At 36.0% G+C, this 19,103-nt stretch overlaps 2 protein-coding genes across 2 annotated transcripts; one reads left to right on the forward strand and one right to left on the reverse strand.

Moving 5' to 3' along the window:
- Positions 1–5,130: 5,130 nt before the first annotated feature.
- On the forward strand, positions 5,131–10,338 carry LOC125056791. The gene is made up of 2 exons (XM_047660078.1): positions 5,131–5,558; positions 8,435–10,338. Exons 1-2 carry the CDS (start codon positions 5,542–5,544, stop codon positions 10,152–10,154), a joined length of 1,737 nt encoding a protein of 578 aa, XP_047516034.1. The 5' UTR covers positions 5,131–5,541; the 3' UTR covers positions 10,155–10,338.
- Positions 10,339–15,425: 5,087 nt separating this feature from the next.
- Positions 15,426–18,349, reverse strand: LOC125056766 (prolyl 3-hydroxylase sudestada1). Its single transcript, XM_047660046.1, has 8 exons — positions 17,985–18,349; positions 17,461–17,633; positions 17,060–17,347; positions 16,797–16,994; positions 16,572–16,727; positions 16,216–16,495; positions 15,913–16,148; positions 15,426–15,846 (listed from the first exon to the last, which is right to left on the reverse strand). The coding sequence occupies exons 1-8, from the start codon at positions 18,214–18,216 to the stop codon at positions 15,571–15,573; spliced, it is 1,839 nt and encodes a 612-aa protein (XP_047516002.1). The 5' UTR covers positions 18,217–18,349; the 3' UTR covers positions 15,426–15,570.
- Positions 18,350–19,103: the final 754 nt, after the last annotated feature.

The following is a 19,103-nucleotide window of genomic DNA, read 5'->3' on the forward strand; positions in this document are numbered from 1 at the left end:
TAAACTCTACTGTCCTAAACTCTAATTCCCGTAATTATTATGCAATTATATCTTGGTACACCGTTTACAACAAAAGGCACAGCTTAAGATCGCTTTGCTTAGCTTTGTTATCTAATATAACATAATTAGAATCCATAAAGTTTAAGGTTTGATATAAGTAATCGGTAAATTTTCACCCTTTCATCATATCTGCGTCCATCTTTAATAAGGATACGACTTGTATTTTAACGTGTTGTCATTTTATCGTTCTCTATAGGTTCGTATCAAAGAATAATATAAAAATTAATTACTTTTATGTATGCTAGTAGCACACATTATACGAAAATACACCTTGCTGCATTAAAAAGCGTCTTTTACATTAATTATAAAACGGTGTGAACGTTTTAGCAAAATTCAAAACAGCTTACACTGAATTAATTAAATTTAGCTGGACTAACAGATGTTCGTATCAGTAGCAGTGAATTATTGGGCCCGTAACTAGGTACGTATATTCATTTACGAATAGCTAACTCTAACAGTTTATACATACATTACATAATATGATATTCCATATCATAAATACAATAAACTTACACGTCCAAATTAAAAGAAATGTATATAATATTCTATCAAAAATTTAACAACATATTAATGATAACTCAACCTCATTGTTTTTAATATAGCCAACAAAAGTCAGCATGAGCTCAAGTCATTTTATAAGATGAATCTCAGGAACTTAAGACGAAGCTCCAACGATATCTTTACAAATGAAATATTTGTTCATTTCATTTCGTACATGATGTCATAGTTTACACAACGCGTAGTACTAAGTTTTCATGTATTATTGTTTTATGAGTAAAGTAATATTACGAGTGTATAATAGAGAAACAAAATTGGCTGTAATTATTTTCAATCAAAACCCTGCAAGACTGATAACACGATTCCTCGCGGGTAATAAGGCACACGACAGCAATTTGTATAGTGTGAGTGACGGCGTCGGCGGAGCGCAATGTGACGATGAAATATGAACTGTTTTATTGCCTCTAATAAGCTCCGAACACACTACCAATCCACCTGTCAACGAGATGACGACCTCATCAAGGTAACGTAGTACACAGCAGTTATGTGGCTCAACCCAACAAAAATAATTTACGTTTAGTTCGTTTGATTATACATGCTGATAAAAGACGCTGAAGCTGTTATACTGTATTGCTGGTATTTTAAATGCCACAATATAAAAACGAAAAAGATCTGCTGCTTATTGATTAGGTATTAACCAGCTAAAATGGTAACAATGAGGATTGCGTTTGCCTTTTATTTTTGTTACGTGCTTCATGATAATCATGATGTGTAAGAGATTTTCATTTAAACAAAGATAGGTTAGGCGAGGTCAGCTCGAAGAGTGCAGACAATAGAGATGAAGCTATAAAAAACAAAGTAAACGAAGCACTGATATTTGGGCCGCAACCACTCCATTCAATCGTGTACTAAAACCAAATTTTTATACTTTTAGGGATACAAAAGCTTCAATTCAATACAAAAAAGTGTGCTCTGTTTTTTAAAGACCACCGTTTAATGACTTTTAAAAATTCCAAAATATCTTAACATTTCTTGGACCTTATAAGGAAAATAATGTATAACTTCAGCTTATGTCGCGTACTTGCAAATTTGGCGCTGAAGGTTGTTTTAAATAACTATAGAGATCATAATCAACTGTGTGGTTAAAAACACTATTCATGAAATTGAATACAAAATATTTAGTTTATAATCACTCCATTATGGGTATTTTGAAAACATGGTCATTGCTGTCTTGGCTATTTTGAATGTGGCGGCGTGCAATCGGACCGACTGTGTGCTTTGTATATATGCCCTGTAGGCTGAAGCTCACACTGTATCACTGATTAATTGTCAATATCCAACATGTATCATATCACAAACATTACGAAAATTAATCCAATTGCAAACAACCGACCGGTACCCGACTGAACAGAATTAATAAACTCATAGAACAGATTTTTATTTCTTTTTACTTATGTAACTTTAATGACGTTGTGGTTTATGACATTTTCCTTTGAATAATTGTAATATAGAGGGAGGGTAAAACTTTCTTCTCAGAACAAGGCCTCCTGGTAGTTTTGCGAACTAATGGCGTAGTCTTTCTCTTTCGCTAATTTTGTAAACGATTTTGACATTCATAAGCATTAAGCATGCCCTAAGACGCATCTAAATTGAATAAACGTATTTTGATTGATTGATTTGAATAAACTGCGAACTATGTTAATTTGTGATAATTCTGGTCTGGCCTAAAAGCCTGCTATCCTCGAGTAATAGAGCACAAGGAGACACTATCGAAAGAGAACACACACGCCCAAATTGCTGGTTTAGTTGAGTATTGTATAAAAGTACGACATCAATAATGCCTATTTACCGATATGTTACGTGAGGTCGTGGCGCGTTACCTACTTACCCGATAGCGTAGCAGGGTAGCGTTACAGTAAAATCCTTTTATTGTTGGAACATTGAGGCTTGAGAGCAATGTAATGCGCTCCCCGACTTGAATCGCTCCCCATTGCACTTTATACGCTATAAACAAAACAAATTTCCGCCAAACCTAAGCGGTAGGTACAGTTTGACTTTACTTTAGCTTATATGAAAATTCGTATCGCAATTAGCAGCGCTTAAAGTCGAAACATAAATTAATTAATATTGACATCAGTCTTTCAATATAAAGTAAGCTGATATGGTCTACTATGGCCAATAAAGAGGGTCTTCGATTTTATAATAAAAAGCCTTATTTTGGAAGACTTGGCTTAAATCAAATAAAACTAACCGTAATTAAGAATAATAGTCACTAATGGAGAATAAAATTAGCTTAATTGAGTATCAGCTGTAAGAGAGGGGTGCAGTTGTTCTTCAAAATGGTCGAATTTCACCTCCATTCTACGTTATAATATTAATATTCGCTCTTATGTGCAATTCGCGACTGTCACAGAGCGGAAGAAGGTCGAAGTTTGACTGGGGTGTGTTGAAACAATAACATTATTTCTATGGATTTATTCAAAGCGGTCAACTTCGGGGTATTTAAATTGCTAAACTGTGGACAAGATTCAGAGGATTTGTCGAATCACAGAGCAAATAAATTTATTATTATTCACAGGTTTAAAACAGAATTTACCGTAATTTATGTAGGATCGACTGTAGCCAATTTCCGCAGTAAGTTTTTGGCTTTTGTTTATTTATGTAATATATAATAAACCGAACATTAGACACACACACAGATTTTAGCGAGTATTTTATTTGCAATACGTAGATAAATCTCAGTATCCAAATATCCAAACAGCCAAAATGGTGAATACGAAGGTATATTTATGCGAGTTGTTCCCGAAACAAACTACAAAAGGAGACAAGGCTGTCTTTATCAATATTGCGCTGCTGTCACTTCACAAAATGAAATTAAATAAAATATTCCCGTCCACATTCCATTTACTCGGTTCACCTTAGCACCGAAAATTTCGCCGAGATTTTAATAAATTTGCAATCATTAATTACAACCAAAATTATGACGACTTTTCTCTGATTTTCTATTTCTTTTTTTTTGTCAGCCGTATTTGAAAAAAACACTTAACGATTAACACAGATTTATTTCCTATTATTGGAACTAGGTACCTACATACCTATATATTTGGCAGCAGGAGAACCACATGGTATCGGTTAATATTGACATCTTTGTAACTAAATATTAATGTTTTTGTTTTTGTTTAAATTAATCAGGTCTAATTAAGGATAATGAGGCACATGGCAGAGAGTGGCGCTGGGCAGACAGAAATGGTAGGATTTGGAGGACTTTGCCAAAAATGGGTGCACAGATAATAAGGAATAAACGGTGTTTATATATAGGTACAGAATGATAAATGTCGTGTTCCAGACTAGCCGAACTTAATTTATGATTTTTTAAAGTAATACAATGAATACAATACTCAGTGTTACAATGTGCCTTGATTTGTTGCATATTTAAATAGATTGATATATATTCTCTTTATTTTTACAAAAAATAAATTTCTGAACTCATGCATAAATATTTATAAATTAGCCAATCATTTTTCATTACTGATATTATTCTACATTTTTAAAATCTAAAATAAGCCATTATCCGAATATTGTGAATATATTATCTGGTCGATTCGGAACCTTTATTTAAGTACGTTCTTTAATTTGAGGGGAGTTTACTTAAATAAACTTAAATGTTTACAGTTACGAAACTCATTTTGTATTTTTTTTTATATATTGTTATAAATTTTTCATTTTGTTTTAATAATATACGAAGAAAGAAGATATACAACAAATCAAAATCCTTGAAAATTGGTTCAGTTATTATAACTCGATAATGTGCTCAAACGAACCCGACTTTGTATGAAATGTTTAAAGTGAGGATTTAGATGCGCGAGTGTCTTTCAGACTGCTATTCTACATGGTGTCATGCTGACACGACACGACCTAAGTGGGTCCATAATGCATAAATTGTTAGATAAGTGATTTTCTTCAGAAGACTGTACATTTATAATTTTTATTTACATGCTTCGGTAATGGCGAACAAAGTGATCAGGTATTTAAAAAGAATTAACTGAAATCAGCATCAGTCGATATAAATCTTCATTTATCGTTCGCACGATAACAGATATATCAAATAATGTTTTTGTTACGTCTACATACAAGTGTATCGTGTGAACATCGTATTAGCAAAGTGCGGCCGGACGACGTAACACATAATCTCATGTCTTTTCCGTTCTGCGAGAGAGGTTTGTATCAAAACGATTTATAACGAAACTTGCAAATGCCACACTTTATAAATATATTATGCAAAATTAATAAATCTAAATGTACATTCACCGCCTGCTTTCTCTAATGTGGTGTAATCTCGGGCGATTGCGAATTATAAAGCCTCAGAAGCTATCCATTGTTGTACTATAAATATTTGCTAAGGCAGGATGGTGTAGGGAAAATAAATGTTATATCGTGACAATTCTGCCTCCATTAGCGTCCCGACACTTGGATATCAATGACGCCTCAGCCGTCGTTTCCATCAAAAACAAGTACCTTCTCGATACAAATCCGTTATAATGTATGTAATAATTTAAAAAAAATTGTAACTAGTTATACAGTCACAAGACATATTTCCTAATCTTTAAACGGAAACGCCCACGCGTGTTCTCATGAAATATGCTGACGGACTGTCTAGCTCCCAGTCTCGATTATTAGATATTAAGTTAGTCTTAAGCTAATCACCAATGTAACCGGTTGATTAAATATTAATTAAAAATAAAATTTTATTCTTTTTAAAAACGCTCCAGCGCGACCTCGCGTTTTGACTGGCGCAGCCGGTAGGATTTTCACATCCCGCGAGTATATAACTAAATTGAAAATACTCAAATCGATTTTCATAGTTCTTGAAATACCGTGGACTGTCTAATAGCAGAGTGAAAATCCGCGAATCAAATAAATAAGTCAAATAGAAGAGCATTAAAATAATATCCGGTGCAGTGTGTGATTAGTGACTCAGGAAGAATGGAATTGGGCTGGCGGTGAGTAAACCTTTTCACTTCCCGCTAAAAATTTCATTTTATTCCACATATTATATATTATTACATTATCTGATTTTGTTTCGTACCAAATCTACGAATAAAATTGTACTCAGAGTGTAATTAGATTAGGAACTGTAGTTTTAAAATTATATTGCACAAGAATAGGCAATATAATATAGATTAAATATATAGATAGATAAAACAAAATTATATTGCACAAGAATAGGCAATATAATATAGGTTAAATATAGAGATAGATAAAAAATTATATTATTAATTAGTACGGATTTATTGCAAATTCAAAAATTATATAAGTAATTTAAAGAAGTGTAAGTGACTATATTGTATTCTTATATATAAAAATTAAAGATTAAAAATGTCAATGGAAACATATAGATTTGTACCAAGTGAGGTATTGTCCTTGATTCCCAAATATGATGGGACAGAAAACTTACTAAATTTATTTATTGCAAAAAGTGAATATGTGATAAAAGAATTTAGAGTCGAAGGTAATGCCGCCCAAAATTTATACTTATTTCATGCAATAACTAGTCGCTTAGTGGGTAAAGCGGCAACGCTATTAAGTGAAAATCAAAATATTACATCATGGGATCATTTTAAAGATATATTGACTCAACATTTCGGCGACCCGCGTTCAGAAGAATGTATAGCAATAGAATTAGAATCATTAAAAATTAAATCTGGAGAATCATATATAGAGTTCTGTCAAAGAATACAAAGTGTTAAAAGTTCCCTAACCTCGAAGGTTAATAGGTTAACCGATGAGAGTATTAAAGCAGCCAAATTAATCATTTATAATAATACGGCTCTTAATGTATTCCTTTATAATTTATCTGAAGATCTTTTACGTATCGTTCGTCTAAAGGGCTGTACTAATTTGGAGAGTGCATTAAGTGTTGTTACTGAAGAGGTTAATTTTCATTATCAATATTCTATTAAAAATAAATTGTGGAAGAATAGTGCATCCCCTCAACAAAATAATTTTAAACCTGGTATTCCTTCTCAAAATAGTTTTAAACCTGGCATTTCCTCTCAAAATAATTTAGCATCAAATGTGCCTCCACAGAATAACTTTAATTACGGGATTCCCCCACAAAATAATTTAAAATACGGAATTCCCCCACAAAATCACGTTAAGTTTGGAATGCCCACACAAAATAACTTTAAATTCGGGATACCACCACAGAACAACTTTAAATTCGGGATACCACCACAGAATAACTTTAAATTTGGAATGCCCCCGCAAAATAATTATCGGTTTGGAATTTCACCTCAAAGTAATAGTCGATTCGGTATACCTCAACAAAATTATAAATTTGGTTACCAGCCACAGCAGGGTCCTAGGTTCGATATACCACATCAAAAAAAGAATCCACAACCAGTTAACACAGACGTTTCTATGCGAACCGCACCGATAAGACAAAATATGATTAATGACTCTGAATATTATTACGAACCATATTATTACAACGACTATAGCGATTATGATAACTATGAATCAAACGAAACAACCGTGTGTGAAAATTTTAATTTATTAGAAAATCAAGAAAATTCTAAAGATAACAAGGAAATAGATTCGCAGCAAGTAAATTTTCAGGGAGAAGCCTCGAATCATATACCGAAATAATAAATCTTAACTATTGTGATAGCATTTTAAAATTACCACACATATTAATTCCGGAACTAAACGCAAAATTTCTTATAGACACTGGTAGTAGTCGTTCGTTTATCAGTCCTTCTAAAGTAAATCAATTTCTTAATGAATATAAAAGCTATGAACCATTTACAGTGGTTAGCACTCATGCTCGAAGTACACATAACGAAGTAGTATACATCCCTTTGCCGTATATTTTTAATAGCCCTTTAATGCATAAATTTTATGTATATGATGTAGATGCTAGATATCATGGTTTAATTGGCTCAGATTTATTAAAGGAATTAGAAGCTAGCATTGATATGAAAAATCAAATACTGTATACAACTGGTTCTGCCATACCTATATTATATAGTCCTCCATACGAAGCTATAATTGAACCCAGAACAGAATCAAAAATTAAAACCCCTACTAATCTACAAAATGGAGATGACAAAGTAGAACAGGACAATTTCAGTAATGGCGTTCGTATGCCAAATGCTATCGTTACATGTGAAAACTTCTTTGCAACCACCGAAATACAAAATACATCTGAGAAACCATTTAAAATTACTTTGAAAGAATCTATTAAAGTCTCAGTTTCAAAAAATAATGAAATTTGTAAAAGTAATTTTATAAATGAAACTTTAACAAATGATAATGTTTTAAAAGCCAAGCTTCGTTTAGATCATATGAATAGTGAGGAACGTAACATAATCTCTAAACAATGTTATGAGTTTCGTGATAATATATTTTATTCTGATAAAATTCCTTTATCATTCACCAATCAGATTAAACACAAAATTAGAACAGTTAACGACGACCCCATTTATATTAGACCATATAGACATCCTGCTTCTCAAAACCAAGAGATAGAAAAACAGATAAATAAACTCTTTGAAGATAACGTCATAAAAAAATCATTTTTCCCTTATAGTGCAACGGTTCATTTGGTACCAAAAATAAAACATTTCCGGTCTTATTTATATGGTATAAAGAAATCAAATACTAAACTAACACGTTGGAAATTTCAAAAATGGAAAGAAAAATTCAAACGCAGACTCATCATCTAGAAAAAGAGTTAACACGCGACGTAGTAAGGATAAGGCTCGTTATCATAAAGGCTCGAGTATCGGGTCCAATTCATAGAAACGTTATTCCAGTGATAACTCTTAAACGAAAAACTAAGTTACATACTAAAGATTTAAAACGCCCTTCACAGGTTGTTACTCCTGCTGGTACATCTGACACCAAGCCAGGCCCTTCAACTGCAAAAGATTAATAGAAACCCAGGCCTCCTACCCATTAAAGAAGGTCAAGCAGTAGTAGCTTACGACAGATGGACCGTGATAAAGATTTTAGATTTTAAAGCTATCAACAACGAACTAAAACTAAATATAAATAACTTCTTAACACTTAAAACCGAAGTCCAAAATTGTTTCGACACTAGCCTATTCAATTTGCACTTCCAAGAAGTACAGTTACAAACTAGTTTCATAATGAATATAACAGTGGAAAAATATAAACAATTAGTTCCGACTTCAAAATCTAAACGTGGTTTATTGAATCCTATTGGAACATTCATTAAAGCAATAACTGGCAATCTTGATAATGAAGATGCTATCAGATATGAAGATTTAATTAATAAATTAAAAACTAGACAGGACGCTATTAGTAATAAAATAACCATAGTTTCCGAAATGATGAGTACTGTAACAAAAATTATTAATGTAACAAGGAATAATTTCATTCAAATTAAAGAACGTTTTGAGGACATAGATCTCAGGTTAAACAATTCTAAAATGTTACAAATGAGCAATGAAATTATTCATTTTTATAATATTTTTACCCATAACTTTCAAACTATTTACTCAAGACTAAATGAAATTGAAACAGCTCTCGCTTTTGCTAGGATTAAAATATTACATCAATCTATTATTGATACTAAGGAATTACTGTCAATTTTAAAAGAAATAGAATCTATGTATAATTTAGTATTTCCAGTGAATATTGAAAATATTGTAAAAATTGAACTGAATATTGAGATGGAAGCGTATATCAAACAAAATCAGATAAAGTTTATTATGCACGTACCCTTAATTAAAAATGAACTTTATAATTATTACAAATTAATACCTTTACCAGTGCATAGTAATAGTAATAATATATCTAACATTATCCTTCCTAAGTATCCCTATGTCCTAGTGAAAGGGTTGAAAGTCGAGCCGCTCTCACAACCATGCCAAGAAATAGATGAAAACCGATTTTTATGTCCTGAATTTGAAACTGCACCGGTATTGAAGGACGAATGTATTACTACACTAATGAATTTTTCCCCCAACACATCTTCATGTCGTCCTGTGCCCGTTCTAATCGAAGATGTCAAGATTTATTTCGTACAACAAAATCATTGGATAATATTTTCTAGAATAGAAACCATTATATCTAAAATGTGTGACAACGACGTTTCACATGAGCCATTAATGGGCACTTACCTGTTAACCCTAGATGATGATTGTTCGATAAGAATCAAGGATTTCAACTTGAAAAGACACGAACACCAGGGAAACGATATCGCGTTTACCCGATTCCCAATTGTAAACCTACCGTTAATCTCCAGCGAAGTTAAGTCACAGAACAAGCGTCTGAATTTAGATGGAATTGACCTTGCAGACGTTCAGCTCTTAAACCTTTTGGTGAAAAATAGTGTTCCTACAAGTGTTAGTGAAAGTGAATTAAATCAATGGTTCTTTGGTATAATTAATATAGTAATAAGTTTTTTACTCATGACATGTGTCATTTTATTAGCATTTAAAAATAGAATTAAGAAAATTATGTTTCAACCTAAACAGAATATTCGAGATCATCCAAACCCTGAGGATAATCTCGATTCTAAGGAGAGAGGAGTTATACAGTCACAAGACATATTTCCTAATCTTTAAACGGAAACGCCCACGCGTGTTCTCATGAAATATGCTGACGGACTGTCTAGCTCCCAGTCTCGATTATTAGATATTAAGTTAGTCTTAAGCTAATCACCAATGTAACCGGTTGATTAAATATTAATTAAAAATAAAATTTTATTCTTTTTAAAAACGCTCCAGCGCGACCTCGCGTTTTGACTAACTACCAAATAACAACAAATTGTTTATCTATTTATTTATACTCGTCAATAATTGAATTCAGTTTACGAATTTGACTAATTGAAATAATAATGCAGGGAGCAATTCCTTTAAACACTAAATTTAAACATATAAAATAAGTAAATAAATAAATCTGTTCGATGCAGAGAAGTGCAGTGGAATGGGGAGGTTATAAATTGTTAAAACGTCTCGTGAGTCGAGAGGTGTGGGAGAGCGCACAAAGTTAAACAAACTCAATGCCTTCACTGCCGTCCGACAGAGCCGCACAAGACGGTGAACATTTTATAATAATATTAAGTAAAACACTTTAACTAAAATATTATGCAAAATAAATCAAAACTTAAATAGAAAATATAACGTTGCGCTATATTCTACATTTGATTAATGATTCACAAAAATACTCAACAATAGGTACCTAAAACATAACATTATTTTTTGATGTTTTAATTCAAATGTATTTTTTAAATTATTGATAAGTGAAGAAGTATAACATTTCAAGTCCTACCCTGTCGGCTATAAAGCAGTTAATCGCTAAATGATTCAATCTTGAGAGTTTTCTTAAATTTCAAAAGTTATCTTCGCTCTCATCGCTTGAAAAGAACTTCAGCCGAACTTGAGAGCAGACAGTTTCAGGCTAACTTAAAAAACGTATTCAACGTATTTTAATGCGGCATAATATTCCTTTATTTAATACGACGAGACGTGAGTTCACGAAAGAACATCTCCTGGAAGCGGGGGCTACAGTCGGGTGTACGAAATGGGGGAAGAGGGGGGTCATAAAACGGTGACACTTGTAGTGATAACGCTAAACATGTCGTTAAATAGTTTTACAGCAAGTTTACGAGATCTAGTGACGGCTGTGATCGCTTCGCTGATCCATGCCTGTAAGTGTTATTACATGAAAGCACTTTGACTAGATACTCGGCGGCTAAGAGAGTAAGCCGTGTGGCGTGATAGCCGTCTCCTTAGAAGAAGAACGCCTTAAACTGAGTATTCCACTGCTACCTGTCCAGAAGTGGCACATCAAATAATAAGTAATGGTTTTGTTGTGTGCTCTTCATATAAAAAGAAGCTTTAATTATTTCATACAAATGTGAATATTTTATATTCGTGCATTAAATATGAATAATCTTTGAAAGCCCATGCGTCGGGATGTCCCTGTATCAACAAAATGGCGGTGGCCGATGGCTGCAAATAACTAGTACTCGTGAACGGGTGCTACTTATATGTTATGGTTTGACACCTTGATGTGTTTGCGTGGTGTTCCCGCGTGAATTATATTTTTTTGTTACGAAATTAGTTTTTTTTATTATGTATTATTGTTTATCTTGGTAGCTATATTATACAGTTATATAGTTTATATATATGAATGCGATCACATTCCACAGACAGTTCCAGTGGGACACAATCAGCGTCTACAGAGAACCGGACGTGATCGAAACGTTGGCATCCCGGGTAAAAGCAAACTTATTTATAATATTATTTATTTTTGAAGTGAAACTTCTTTAGGCGCATGAGGGTAGATTTTTACGGAACGTCACGAAGATGTGCAGCGTGTTTGTCGAAGAAGAAAGCGATTGAGACTTGAACACCGATGGTTGTTTTTAATACATATCATTATTATTTTATTAAGTAACTAAGTTTCCGTTTTTTATTGTTGGTTTTAAATTTTTATAAGGGCACAGAACCAAGTCCTCTTTGACCCAGTTGGCTATTTTAGAAAATGTGGACATAAGTTAGCAATTATGTAATAATTAATTTGTTATATTATTGTTACCATATTTATGGTGGTATTTCTATATACATAACAACTAATTTTAGTTCTGGTTTTTAATTAGCCTTAGTATCATTCATTAATATAGAAAGACTGGCAAAATTAAATTATGGGATTTGGGCAGCCTTATTACTCAATAATTAATTTACAAAGAAGTTTCACTTATGACATATATGCATTTGTACGCACGCACTTTTTATTTAAAATAGGCTAGTACCTATCCGAGATTAACAAATAATGTGTACTGTCTGGTAAAAGGGTCTGTCTATCGTGAATAATCGTATCGAATCATAATCAGCATCAAAAATGCATCCTCCATCTCCACCGATTTCAAAATGTTTCACCAAAAATAGTTGGAGACTAATGTTTTGTAGATTGCGTGTTCAGTTAATAGAATAATTATTTGCTGTACCCAAAAGCATATTCTACAAATAAAATGATTATACTAATATTATTACGCGTGCTGTGGATTGAGTTTATTTTAATTATTTCCGCGCCGAGCTCGAAGATTTTAGTAATACCGCGCTTTGCCAGTTGCCTAATGAATTTTCTTGCGGGCTCCCGACGAGTTCCCACGTTTGCTTTTCCACATCGACGCGTGATCAGCCAATGGCGGCGTGCAGGGGCTCATCTCGTTTCGACTTAACCGCAATCTGGTATCACGACTTAACGTTTTTAATAATGAAAGATATTTGCGTTTTTTGTATGTATGCTATAAATGTGTTTCGCCTACCGAGACTTAGCATGCGTCTTGCTCTTGGACACTACCTATGTAGGTACATACATCTCATGTAGTTAAAGTGTTATGGAACCTTAGGGAACACCGAATCATCCAAGTAAAACCTACTTGGTTGATCGCATCTGGCAGGTGTTAGTCAACTCGACTAGCGTGAATCCAGCGGTAACCAATCGTGATGTGAAATCATGGAGAGTAATAAAAAATAGCTAAAAATTAGATGTTCGTGTCTAAGAGGATATAAGAAGTAGCTTACGTTTTGAGAATTGCATTAAAACGAAGCGGAATTTCCAACAAGCTCGAGGAAATGTACGACAAAGTGCAGACACTGGCGAGCGAATGGGATGTCGCCGGCTGTAGGATTACTATCAATAGATTTCCTCATGTGAAACAGGATTAGGCCTGCATCGAACCTATTGCGATGTATCTCTGAACACTCTACACGGGAGGCTCAAAGGAGACACCGACATAGGCTCCTATCGAATCAAAATAGTGAAGAAAAAAGATTTATCGCATCTGGTCCACGCGTGTAGGCAACAGGAATTTACTCTCCGTACGTTCGCAACTTTAGCGATTAATACCTAATCAATACTCGCGAGCTACCGCCGCTGGCTGCTAATCGACAAAGTTTTTAAACAAAACTTGCCGTATTAAAGTGGCGAGGTTTATTATCACTTAAAACATGAGTTATGGTCTGTTACCTCCGCTCATCGAGTTACAGATTTTCTATTTCTATTAGATAGAAAAGATCCGAGCCTCGAAAGGATAAGTATTTTTTAAATAGACATTCGAGCGAAGCGAACGTTTAAAATTGCGGGATCAAACGTCGGCACACGTGTCGACTTCGTAACGCTCGGCGGATCAGACATTTCTTGAAAAGTAAGTTTTATCATTTTCTCTTCGTAATTCTTTATTAAGTCTTTTAAAAACTTTTCGCGCCTAGGTTACTTCACTGTGCTTGACCGGAAATTTAAGAACGTTTATATACAATAGATACATATATACAAGTTCCTCGGGTCGGGAGTCGTTTACACAATCGAAGATGTTTTCACATCCCACATTGTCGAACAAACGTTGGCAGAAATTCACCAATTAATAGGTTATGTTACTACCATAAGTCAAAATCATTTATTCATATAGGAAGCTAACACAATGTACATTTATGAACGTCAAAAAATATATATATATATATATATATATATATATATATAAAACACTTCTCATTTTACATTTACAGCCAGTTCACAAATCAAGGGCGTAGAACGTAAGAGAAGAACTGGCAATAAACTCTCTGCCACTAGGGATGTGAAAAAATAATCGATTTTTTGAAAAGTAAAAATCTATTTTTTTACGCGATTTTTATATTTAAAATAATCGATTATTTTTATAGTGGAAAATCAATCATATTCGATTTTTCATCTGCCACCTTCCGACATTATGTCTGGTCTTTTATAACCCGGACCTCGAACTATTAGTGATATTCGATATACATCGATGTTTACAATGCGATACATTGAATCCGATTCTTTGAAGATGTATTGATATACTCGATGCATTGATGTTTTTTGTAAAACATCGAAAGGATGATAAAACCAGTTAATTTTACAAAAACTCAAGTTTGAATGGAACACTATAATTTAAAAGTAAAATAAATTTATTCAGCAGCACAAGATTACATACAATTAAAAAGACAACAACAATACTGCAATATGCTACTGAAAAGGCATACACTCAGCATTTATCAAATTTAACCTAAAACCTATCAAAACGAGATTCAGTTAATTTCGATTTTGATTATTCTTAACCTTTAATTTGTGTTTATAATTTCTATTGTTTATTTTGAATGAAAAAACCCATGAAGAATAAAATATTTAGGGTGTTTATTTTGAAATTAATTCAAAAATTAGGAAAAAATCGATTAATAAAAAAATCGATTATTTATTAATCGATTTTTCATGCTAAAAAAATAATCGATTAATAAAAAATCGATTTTTTATGCAGAATGTCACATCCCTATCTGCCACTCTTTTTAATACCTAAGTTTTTTGCTTTACAAAACGTTTGTTAGGACCTACCTTTATACCATGTTCCACATGCCATCTTAAGTAATAAATAATAATAAAATCAAAGACTTGTTCTCTATCAGCAGGAGGCATGGTGAAATAGGACACAGCATTGATAATTTCATTTCTCGGTTTAAATAGTTTAATTATTTTTATTGTTTGTACTTTTGTACGCTGTTTATCGAATCTACTTGATTTCGTCGGTCGTGTCCACTTTTATATTTTTGTTTGTATGTCAATTTATATCATGTATTTGTCCTAATTTTGTGGTCCTAATTTAAAAAAAAATTAAAAACAAAATTTTTAATTCGTTTGACCGATTTCGCAAAAGCGATTCCCAAATAAGACAAACGGGTCGCCATCTATCGGTGCCGAAGCTAAATCGTAACACCCGTTTCGCTGTCGAATGACGATTCTAGAAGGGACCGGGACGGGATGGGGAAAGGGAATTTATTGGCTTCGAAGCTAAGTCGTCAACGAGTCAATAAACGAGTCGGTCGTCTTAAATAGGTTTAATCAATGCGCTATTTACACAATCGGACAATAATTTACATCAATTCCTCCAATGTACTCTCGACGCGAGCGAATTCCCCTCGGGAGACGCGTACGTTGCGTGTTGCAAAATCGCTCTTCGGTCGCGATTCACTCGTAGTAGCTGCAGGCCAGCACGTAGTGCCTCCGATGGGGCGGCGCGGCGAGGCGGCCGAGGTACTTGGTGAAGGCGGCGGCTCCGGCGTCGCAGTAGACCAGCGCCAGGGCGTTGTGCACGGGCGGCACGGTCAGCAGCGCCTCGCCCCGCGCGGCCTCCTCCGGCGCCACGTACACGCGCTGGCCGCCGCTCAGAGCCCCCGCCGGCGCGCCCAGGTACAGCGTGGCCTCGAGCCGCGCCCTCTCGTACTGCTCGCGGCCCGCCAGCAGCTGCGCAGGGAGGGAAAATGAGAGTCTCTCGACGGCTCGCGTCGTCCGCTCCGTCGGCGGCCGTACCGTGTAGTCTCCGGGCGTCCAGCGCTGCAGCTCCAGGCCGGAGTACGAGGCGAGCGCGAGGTCGGTGCAGTCGGCCAGCACGCGCACGAAGGCCGCGCTGCCGGCCAGCCGCAGGAGCCCCGCCACCGGATGCGGCTCGCTCCCCGCCTCCGCCTTCGACGCGGCCTCCGCCCACGCGGCGGACACGCGCATGTAGCGTCGCCGATGGCGCCCCGGGCTCCGCTCCCACTCGACGTCTGCAAATTGAACGGTTTCATCCGGGCCCGTCGCTAAGCGGACGCGGGCGAGGCGACTCGGCCCTACCGGGCGCTTCGAGGGCCGCCATGAGCGCGGCGAGGCGGTCGGGCCGCAGCAGGTCTCGGAGGCTGACCTCGCTGGCCGTCTCCATCTGCGCCTGCACCTGGGCCCGCACTCGCGTCGACATGTACGTGCTCTGCAGCCACTGCTGCACGACCACCACTTGCGAGTGCGGTTTGTGCAGGACCAAGTCTTCCGGAGCGGGAGCGCTCGCCTCGGCCGCGGGGCCGTGGAACCAGCCGTTGATCGACAGCCGCGGCAACTCCATGGACAGGACCTCGCCCACCTTTTCGTTACCGAAGATCATTAAATTGGAAATACCTCATTGATAAATTTTGTACAATTAGCGTAATGATTGCAACCTGGTGGAAGGAGTCGCTGCCGACTTGAAAGAATGCGAGCGTGTTGTTAGCCGGGTAGAGCCGGCGCTCCACGTCGGCGGGCGCTCCGCTGGCGTCCCGCGCGAACAGCTCTAGCGCGCCGCCCATGCTCTCCGACCAGCCGCCCCACGGCGCGCTCTGCGGGGATAAACGTTCGAGTACTATCTGTATTTACACACACAAAGTAAGAAAATAATAAAAAATTACTTTCTGATCGGTCGCATCACTGTCGCCATTGTGAATATGATGTCGAAGGTCCGGGGGGTGCCACGGTGCTAGGTAGAAAATAAATGCCACCCGCCGGTCAGTCATCTGATCGTCGTGAATGAGCAAGTGATCTCCGGGGCCGTACAGTGAACACGATGCTGACACACTCTGCAATTCTAAGCCCGTGACTTCTGATACCTACAAAATTAGTTCATTAGACATTCAATAATTTTTTTGATAAACATATATTAGCAGGTACAGACCCAATTTTTTAATTCAGTCTTTAAGAGTTCATAGATGCCTCTTATACTCCTTTGCCATGTTAAGTTGGCGAGATCTGTTGTCTGGTGAAACTCATAAAGATCCATTTTTTTTCGTGTCCAGTCTAAAGTGTTCATGTCGTCTACTATATTATTGATGATCTCAGGATTAGCGAGTAAGTTGTGCACTCGACACACCTTGAAAGGTTGGCACGTCAGGGTTACTTCTTTGCTCAAATGCTCCTTGTCTTCTTTCCAGTGACTTGTTAATCTATCTATTACTTCATCTAACTAAAATAATGAAATGGGATTAAACGTTAGTGCTTTTATAAGAATACTAGTCATAATAGTAACTAGAAAAAAAATAATTTCAGTTAATGTTTTAAAGACTATTGAGGAGTTACCTTTATTGCTGGATTGAGCCGGGGGTCATCCATCCTATTTGCACGTGGATTGAGCTCTGCTCTTTTAGCTTTGGTCTCAAACTTATCCTCTACTACAATAGAGTCATCCTCCCAGGGTGACTCTGAATCTGAGCTATAGTCTGATGATGATGATGACGATGAAGAGGTGTAATCTGGAAATTAAAATTGACTGAGGAGATATAAGAGAAACAAGCAGTATTACACCATACGCTATACAACAAAGCAATAAGTGGTTACTAGAATTCAAATGAATAATCAAACTCTTGTTCATAGTGATCATGGTAAGCCTGCCTATGAAACGCCATAGCCATATTATGTGGTAAATAGGTTAACATTGCCATGAAAAATTTGCATATTATTTGCAGTTAAAATTAACGTGACATGTGGTCTCACGTTAATCTGCCTACTCTTAAGGATACCAGCATGAGTAAAATAAATAAATATTTAAAGTTCCCGCGTCGTTCTACTTCGTTTGTTGTCAATAAAAAACAAACGACATATACCTTTACGAATCCTTTTGACTTCATCGGCAGACGCTTGGTAGGAGTTTACAGCACACACATCGGAATCATCACTGTCAGTATCTGATATTTCTATCACTGCTGTGCTAGAGAGTCTTCGCTTCGCGGCTTGATGGTGACCTGACGCGCCGGCGTCATTACTTCCAGTAGAAGCACTTTCCGACTCTGCTGCGGCGACGGATGGCTCTTCACTGTCATTTCTAGGTGAGCTCATGTTTCTGTTTAAACTGTTTTCACTACATAATATTTATGTATAAAATAACGTTTAAAACCTAATAAAAAATGTAAGTGACGCCTAACCTCCAATTTCAAAACATTGGTTTGATTCACAGCATAGAGTAAAATACGTTATATAGATACATTATGCAGGTTCAAAGCCACAGATTTCGTCGAGGTGTCCACAGCATGTAGTGCACCACAGTTCAAGTAGAGGTTTATAGTTTTTTTTTTCTTCCAAGCGTTGCTATGGCTAAGGTTGTTTTTTGTTTTTTATGGCTCTGGCACGATTTGTGCATTAGCCAGCGTCAAGTATAGGATTTTTAATAATTCGTGCTTGTCTTAAGAAATTCGACCGTGTCCTCCATGTACGGTTTAAGCACTCGCCCGGTACATCACAACCCTCCCAAAAGCCGAGAACTAAGGTTGTTGTTATATTACATAGGACTATTCAAGGGAAACGGTAGGAGAACACCAGTCATGGGGACCATCATACTTTTTTGATGGTTAGCCATTAAATTGTAGCTTATGTGAAACGTTGGTACTTTCAACACAGCGCTATCTGTTAAAATTGTGACTATCAAGTAATACAATAATAATAAAAACTTTATTTATGGCAAAAGGGTTTGTGACAGAATTCATATATCGCTACTCCCCACACTAGGGAGGCCCGGTGTTGTGGGTAACTAGAAAACAATTATTACGTGGTACATGTTTAAATTAGTTTAAAGAAAAGATGAAAATATTTAGTGTTACAAATGAAGTGAATGATTGAGAGTGTGAATAGTTGTGTATGCGCATGTATTTGAGAGTGTAGCTAAAAGTTGTAAATATGCTGAAAATATTTTGCAATAAAATAATATTGCGGGTATAAATTGAGATGTA

Source organism: Pieris napi, chromosome 15 (genome assembly GCF_905475465.1).
Source record: "Pieris napi chromosome 15, ilPieNapi1.2, whole genome shotgun sequence".
In the NCBI taxonomy this organism is placed as follows: Eukaryota; Metazoa; Arthropoda; class Insecta; order Lepidoptera; family Pieridae; genus Pieris; species Pieris napi.